The following is an 8,363-nucleotide window of genomic DNA, read 5'->3' as shown; positions in this document are numbered from 1 at the left end:
AAAACATTATGCAGTTTTGGAACAATATCAGGCATGAGTAAATTACTGAATTTTATTTTTGTTGAATACACGGAGATAATTACAGAAAATTTTAACATTTTTCTAAGAGTGGAAATTTGCCTACATCCAAAGAAAAAATTAAATATCAAGCATCTAACAAGCAAATAGCTACATTTAAATGTCTACAATACAAAAAGTTATCTAGAATAGCTACATATAACTACATGCAATGTCACAAGTCATTACAAATAGAAAAGTTTGATTCTAACATACAAGGTATTTAAATATTCAGAAATACAATAATTAATTCACTGCATCGTATACAACAATTTCATAATAGATATGAATAAAAATCCCTTTTGACAAGGCACAATTACCAAACCTGATATTACAATGTAAATACGTTTCTTCTTTACGATATCTACTTGTTTTTCTGAACAGGCACTATGTTCGTGGGATTGTGTATGAATTCATAAAGCTGCCTGGCGTTGCTGCTACTGCCCAATAACTCACTGAGCTTTTCCTGACTAAATGTTATAAGATCAGTCAGACAGGAAGCATGTTTTATAAGGCTCTTGAAGTTTTTCACATTGACTCCAGGCATACGGAGCAAGAAGTCGTAAGGTCCGGGGTTGTACAGGTCTGCTGACTCCGTCACGGTCTCGGATTCGGCAGTAACGGCCTGAGCTGTGGCAGCGTCGGGCTCCGGGCGGCTGTGTTTGAGCTCCTGAAACAGCTCTGCTGTCATATAGGGAGACGGGCACCAGAGCAGCCTCAGGCGGGGGAAATGGAGGGTGAGGAGGGTCAGTTTGGAGGTGACGTCACTAGCAGAGATCTCCTGACGAAAGTCACTGCGGGCCACCAGGGAGAAAGGCTTTGCGGGGTCAAACTCGATAAGCAGCACGGGACGGCGATAGAATCGAGTCATAGAGAGGCACTGTGTGTAGAGACGCCCACTCTGCAGGGAACCAATGAGGTCGCTGATACTTTTGCGCTCTACGCAGATCTCAGAAGTCAGTATGTAGTCGCCAACCTCTAAGGTGACTGGTTCAATGTCGAGACCCCGTTGATGCAGAAGGGAAGGAAGCTCACTCCGAAACTCCCGCATGTCAACTATGATTCGCTGAGGCTCTTTAACCTCTTGACGACCCCCTAATTGAACATACCAACCATTTTTCAGCACATCACATGTTGAACTGAAAAAAAACATTTTATGACTAAGTCAGGTGGAATAGTGAAGGTTTACCTGCTTTGCGGGTGCTGGTGGCGGCACTGGCAAGTTCATGACTGCGGACAAGATCTAGGTTGGTGTCTTCCCTACCCTCTCTCTCTTCTGGCACAACCATGCTGGCCTTTTCCCTAATTTAAAAGGAAAACACAGCTTTTAAGATAAACAGGGTCACAAAAAAGATGAATGCAATTGAATGAATGCAATGAATTAAATATTGAGCTAACCTTATGAGGTACTCGAATGCTTGTTTCTCTTTGCTCAAGACTGTAAGATACCTCTGTTCTTCTGTTGAGCCTCCATATATAAGAAAATACACACTAAACATAAGGGGAAAAACAATCAGGAAAGCTAAATATTTGATATTAAATGTAAATATGGAAAAAATATATTTATATAAATAATTTAAATTGTTTATATAAAAATATATAAATGAATACAATACCATTCAAAAGTTTGGGTAAGTATGATTTTTTTTTTAATTAGAAATGAATACTTGCATTAAATTGATCACAGTAAAGACATTCATAACGCTACAAAAGATTTGTTTTTAAATAAATGTATATTTATATAAATAATTTAAATTGTTTATATAAAAATATATAAATGAATACAATACCATTCAAAAGTTTGGGTAAGTATGATTTTTTTTTTAATTAGAAATGAATACTTGCATTAAATTGATCACAGTAAAGACATTCATAACGCTACAAAAGATTTGTTTTTAAATAAATGCTGCTTTTTTTTTTTTTTTACTTTCTATTCATCAAAAAATCTTGTGTAAAAAATGTATCACGGTTTCCACAAAAATATTAAGCAGCACAACATTCAACATTTTCAACATTGATAATAATAAAAAAATATTTCTTGAGCACCAAAGCAACATAATAGAATTATTTTTGAAGGATCATATGACACTGAAAACTGAAGTAATGGCTGCAAAAAGTTCATCTTTGGCATCACATTTTGCAATTTAAAATATATTACAATAGAAAACAATTATTTTAAATTGTAATAATATGTCACAATATTACCTTTTTACTTTATTTTTTATCAAATGAATGCAGCCTTGGCGAGCATAAATTATTTCAAAAGCATTTTAAAAATCTTACCGACCCCAAACTTTTGAGCAGTAGTGAAATTTGAGTTCTCTTTCTAACATCCGTTCGGTATCTCACTATGGGAACGCCTCAGGCGTGACCGACTGCGGAAGCACCAATTACACCACGTCTGTCAGACTGACAGACCAATCGCTGCAGCGATCAGGGAGTCCCCCCTCCCCGGTATATAACTCACCGCAGCCCGCTGCAGCGTCATTCTTGCTTTCTTCCCCGTGAAGATTGTGGAAGCTGTACTCGACTGACGCATTATTGGATTTACCGTTCAACTGTTTACGGACGAAGCCGACCGGCGACGTCGCAAACGCGGTAAATCTTATATTGCTGTTAGCTGGGTATCTCTCTCGTGCCGAGGGGAAAAACATCCGCATCAAGGCGAGTTTTTCCACTCTCGGGAATAAACAGCCTGCTCCCTCCTAATACATCTCGTCCACCAAGCAGCCAGAGTGGGGAGCCACCCCTCTTCCTCTGCTGTGGAGTTCGACTTATTGGAAGTTTGCCGTAGGGCTGCGGCCAAGCTTTCCATTAACTGGCCCTCTCAGCAGGTGGGTCAAGGGGCAGAGAGGGATCTCTACGATGGTAAGAGATTGCCATCATGCCTCGCACCAGTTAGACAGTTCATCCCGGCTGTCCCGCCATGCATGGCGGAGATGAAAAGACACTGGGACAAACCATTTTCCAACCGTGTGCCTGTTAAGGGTTTTGCACAACTGGACATTCAGGATATGGGGGAGCTGGGGTTAGCTGACCCCCCACAGGTGGCGCTTTCAGTAGCCAACCACTTGCATCCAGAACGCAGGGCAGCGTTTTCGTCGGCGGGCGCCACGCTGCCTGGGAAAACGGAGCGGTTTTCAGCCTCGGCTTTCCAAAAGATATATAAATCCTCTGCTCTGGCCGTCAGGGCCCTTAATGTGACATCTCTCCTGACAGCATACCAGGGGGAGCTGTTGGAGGAGATGGGCCGTCAGCTGGACGCAGGCTCTCCGAACCCAGCCCTTTGGGAGGAGATCTGTGTGATAGCCGATCTGAACCTCCGCACATCACGTGGGGCAGTTCAGAGCTGTGGCAGGAGTATGGGGCTAGCTGTGGTGGGAGAAAGAGCGTTGTGGCTCAGTCTCTCAGGCCTTTCAGAAAAGGAAAAGGTGGAATTTCTAGACGCCCCCGTAGATCCCAAGGCAATGTTTGGCTCGACTGTCACAGCCATGCGCCAACAGTGTGACTTGAGAAAGAAGGAGGGAGAGGCGTTCGAAACCTGCCTGCCAAGGAAACCGCCAGTCAGACCTTATCAGCCTGCTCGCGTGAGTTCCATGTCACAGTCAAGAGGGGGATACACGAACTATCGTGGTAATCGCCCCCCACCACCCGGCTAATGTGTCAGCACAGCCAAGGCCGGCTCAGGCTAAGGGGAAACAGTCTTATGCTGTGGCTGCAGCAAAGCATCGTCCTTCTAACCCACAAGGGGGCAAAAAGAGATGAGTGACCTAGGGTCAGGACTGTTTAACACAGGGGGACAGGAAGCAGCACCTGGGGTTTTCTGCTCCACCCCCCTCAGAGTTCAACACTTTTCTCCTGCCCCCGGGGAAACGGAGAAAGTTGTTAACGGTAAACGTTCCAAGTTCAGTTGTTTTAAGGGCCAGTTCAGCAGGTTCACTCACAGTTGTACAAGGGTCAGTGCCACAAGTTCACGGAGTACTCCCTGCAATTATTCCCCTCCCTCCACCCACGGGGTTAATGGCGAGGGCAGAGGAGAATGTTTACATGAGCAAAGAAGGTGTAAAAATAAAAGAAACTCCCACGCAAACGGAGGAATGTGTGAGGGCTTTACATCACTGGAGAGCCCCATTTTTTCTCAGGGAAGGGACCGCGTTAGGTCCGATCACTCTAAGGAAGGTAGTGACGACGGATGCGTCACTTACGGGTTGGGGTGCAGTGTTTGAAGGCAGAACGGTGCGGGGGGTGTGGTCTCCTTCTCAGAAGGAAAACCATGCAGCGATTGGTCTGTCAGTCTGACAGACGTGGTGTAATTGGTGCTTCCGCAGTCGGTCACGCCTGAGGCGTTCCCATAGTGAGATACCTCACTTCTGTTATCAGAGAACCGGGGTTACGCAAGTAACCTAACGTTTCTTGAAATATACATTTGCTCCATGCCAATGTACACACCGAAGAGGTTTTCCTGGCCTGCTGGCTTTATAAATTTCAAGCTGCCGCACAAAACTGAGTTCTGCATCATACAAAACAACAAACATGGGGTCAACCTCATGTAACACCCGTGTCAAACTGTAGGGGTCACTGCATCCCTTCAATGGGTGAATGACAGTCAATGGCTCTTTAAGAATGCCATAGTAGTCATCGGAAGAAAGATCAAGAAGAATCTCTTCTTCTTCCTCTTCCTCTTCAGCCAACCCTCCTTCATCTTCACTGTTCCCAATGAGGTCCTTTTCAGCTCCATCTTCCTGCCTCTGCATCTGAGAGACTCTTGACGGTCTCTCGATCTTTGTTGGCTTTTTTGAGTTGGTTTTGGTTTTCTTCCCTTTGCTCCTAACAGAATCCTTCTTTGCCCAGCCTTTGTCGAGCTTCAGTAGATCAGGCTGAGGATCTTCTTTTCCAACAGTGCGTGAATAAAGGCGATTCAGAAGGTGTTCTGCTCCTTTTTGGATATATTCCTTAAGCTGGGCACATGCTCTGTCATTACTGGCACATATCAACACACGGCCTGGTGCACAGACAACAAATGTAACTTAATGCTCTGCATATGAATGGTTCATGAAACGCTTTACTGTTAAATTTTACCTGGTTCATGCTCAGAGCTGCTGTTTTCTTTCTCAATCTCCTGTAGCACCTCTGTTAGAGCTTCCCACTTTGGGTTTTTCTCAAGCACAAGCTCTCTTTTTGGAGGGGCTAGTTTTATACATTAACACAAAAGAAGATACTAGCATTAGTGTACATTAAAAATGAGAAACAAGTATGTAAAGACCTTTTAGAAGAAACACTACACATCAAACATATTGTACCCAGGGCACTTTGTTTCTGGTCAGTCTCTCCAACTTTCAGTTTCTTCTTTGACTCCTGAATGCGATACACGCGGCTGCGAGCATTTACAAACATTGATGTGCTTGAGTCCAAGAATAACCAGCCTGATTCAGAACAGGAAAAAGAAAGAATCAGGTGACCTTTACTGACTATAGTTTGCGCCATCACTGAAGAGTTCAAATAGAGCAACAGATCAGTACCTGAATTACTACCGAAGCTTTTCTGGCTGGTTCTCAAAGACTCCAGCAGATTGAGGAAGGTGACACAGTCGTATTGAGTGAGGTAGAGAAGAAGGGTTCTTAAAATCTTCAGGTCTTGAACGAGAGATTTGGTCCTGGACCCCAGCTGATGCCACAGTGGGTCAAGATAATGACGAATTGTCTACATATGGAAAAGCATGGTCAGCAACTCACAATTTAATCATGATCAGCAACTCGCGTTTTATTTTTGTGTGTGTGATATGTAATTATTTCATTTATCTTTCTTTTTTTGTTTTATTTTCTCATTATTTTAAAAATTGTTTTGAAATAATTGTCTATTTATATTTGCCTCAGCAATACAGCACTTTTTAAAATTAATATAAAAAGAAATAAATGAATTTATTTATAACCATTATTTAATATAATTATCATTTTGAATATTTATAACTATTATGAAATATAAAATGAAATTATTACGATTACTGCATTTTAAAAATAATATTTAAAAATGTTTGTGTAATTGTGAATATTTTTAATGTAAATCAGTGCTATCAATAACACTATGAATAAGTGGAAGTGCCGGTGGTGTTATTTTCATAAAAAAATAAATAAAACTATTAAAATAAATATAACAAATAAATACATTTATTTAAGATTATTATAATGTTTATTTATAACCAATAGAAATAACCATGGTTATACTTCCTGACATAGTTGTCAAAATTTAGGTCAGAGTAAAAATGAAACAAAAATAAGTAGATTAAATTGTGAAATATGAAATGCATTATTATTATTTATTTGGTTTTTAGTGGTATAATGATTTTTTCCCCCATATAGAGTATAATCAACAGCACTATGAAATGTCATTTCTCACTTTCTCAAAGGAAGTGCCCAGGCTGTTCTCCAGAGAGAGGTCTTCTGCTTCCAGAGTGGGATTGTAGCGCTTCAGCTCTTTCAAGCAGGCGTTCATGATGTCCAGAATAGAGCTCTGAATGGCTCTCATCGCTGGAGTCTGAGACACATGCAGCTCCACCACATACGGCTTGTGTTTGTCCAACGTCGTGTTTACTGATGCTTGAAATCTAGCAGATTTGCAAATACACTTGATTTACACACAACATTCTCCTACAAAAATCACAAATACTCAAAAGTAATATCTATGGAAAAAAACAAGTGTCATACCTTGGCCAAAGAAAGAGCTTCTTCACAAACAGGTTTCTCATGACACGCTCGACTTTACAGAAGCCAGAAGAGAAGGATGTGGCTTTGTCCGTAAAGGCCTTGATGAACCCGGTCTTGTTTTTCTGCCGATAAAGTCTCAGAATGAAAGCCTCCTGACAAGACTCAATGATCTTATGCGCACGATACACCAGGATTCCTGTGCAAATATGCAGTAATACAATTTAGTCCGGCAACACATTATTGAAAACCTTCTGTATAGCTCAGTTGTAATGGACACAGCTGTGTTTTCCCAGCAGCCTTCCTCTGACCTGTTACGAGGTGAGCAGGAATTCTGTCCGTAAGGAAGTCCACCACTAGGATGCGGCTAGTCACAAAGAGAACTCCTCCTTTAGTGTACACATCATATCTTTCATTACTATGCACATCACTGGTCACAGTCTGGGGAAGATGGCTCACCCCTTCAGCACGGAGCTGCTCTGTAAAATACTCCTTCAACAGGCACACATATTCATCACAACTTTCATCATTATTACCGAATCACTTTAACCTTATAAAGCCTAATTTATCATAATTCTAAAAATTACCACCTTCCGGTAATTGTACACATCTTTTTGCTGTACATTTTTTTTTTTGTAACAATTATTTTTGTTGTTGTTTATAATACTTCAAGATAAACATTTACTAGACTGAAGCAAGTAACTTTTTTTTTAACTTGATTATCCATACATCTTTTTTTTTTTTTTTTTTAGAAAAAGAAATTATGAGATACCAAGTTATAATTATGAGATTTTTCTTTTTTTATTATTATTAATTTTCTTTTTTCATCCAGCCAATTGTCCGGATTTATTTATAATAAGTATTTACTGTGTCTCTACATGCTTCAGATTGAATCTATCAAGTAAACAGTAGCATTAGCACAGACCCTATACTACGGTACTATTAGTGTGTTCAGTTTGTGTACTGTATTGTACGTTGTTCTGTATATTGCTCATTTTGTATAGCCTATTGCATATTGTATTGTACATTGCACACGGTAACAGACTCATATTACATCTACACACTTGCACATTCACACACTCTCATGTCCCAAAGCTGAACATAACGCATTTATCGCAAACCTATTCTATTCTATTCTGTGCAGAAGGCTGCAGAAACCATGAATCACTATGAGTGGGTGCATTGCTACTTAGTGGCCTTGAGAGAGCAGTAGAGCACTTCTGTGTGGAGTGCTGCTGAAAGAATGTTTTATCCCAGCTTAAGTGGGGCATGCTTAAAAATAAATAGGAAATGGATTTTACATTTTCACATTGCTATCAACACAATTACACAAAAAACAATCTTTGGCAAATACACAAAATCTATGAAAACAGATGAATTAGTTGGAAACTCACCGTATCAAACAGCTACAGTTGTTTTCAACATTTCATGCCTCTAGGACACGTTTATGAATGTGATATGTATAACTGCTATATGACATTGCTGTTTAAAACCAAACCACTCTTTGCACAGTATATTATCCACTCTTAAGATGTAAAGGTGTTACAGCACTTTAGCTTTCAATATAGACACCTTGTCAAGATAGAGTGAAATAGTGGATTCCAGGTC

At 40.6% G+C, this 8,363-nt stretch overlaps 1 protein-coding gene across 1 annotated transcript; it reads right to left on the bottom strand.

The window, feature by feature from the left end:
- Positions 1-278: 278 nt before the first annotated feature.
- LOC107731380 (DNA repair endonuclease XPF) lies at positions 279-7,295 on the bottom strand (the record flags this gene model as incomplete). The annotated part of the gene is made up of 10 exons (XM_016542436.1): positions 279-1,152; positions 1,247-1,359; positions 1,456-1,548; positions 4,507-5,059; positions 5,137-5,244; positions 5,358-5,480; positions 5,577-5,757; positions 6,451-6,658; positions 6,759-6,954; positions 7,067-7,295. Coding segments are annotated over 10 exons (2,535 nt in total), but the record flags the coding sequence as incomplete, so codon positions are not given.
- Between the last annotated feature and the right edge of the window lie 1,068 nt (positions 7,296-8,363).

This window comes from Sinocyclocheilus rhinocerous, unplaced genomic scaffold (assembly GCF_001515625.1).
Source record: "Sinocyclocheilus rhinocerous isolate Xijiao unplaced genomic scaffold, SAMN03320098_v1.1 scaffold1390, whole genome shotgun sequence".
In the NCBI taxonomy this organism is placed as follows: Eukaryota; Metazoa; Chordata; class Actinopteri; order Cypriniformes; family Cyprinidae; genus Sinocyclocheilus; species Sinocyclocheilus rhinocerous.
Note: the sequence above shows the minus strand (reverse complement) of the source record. Positions and strands in the feature narration are given on the sequence as shown.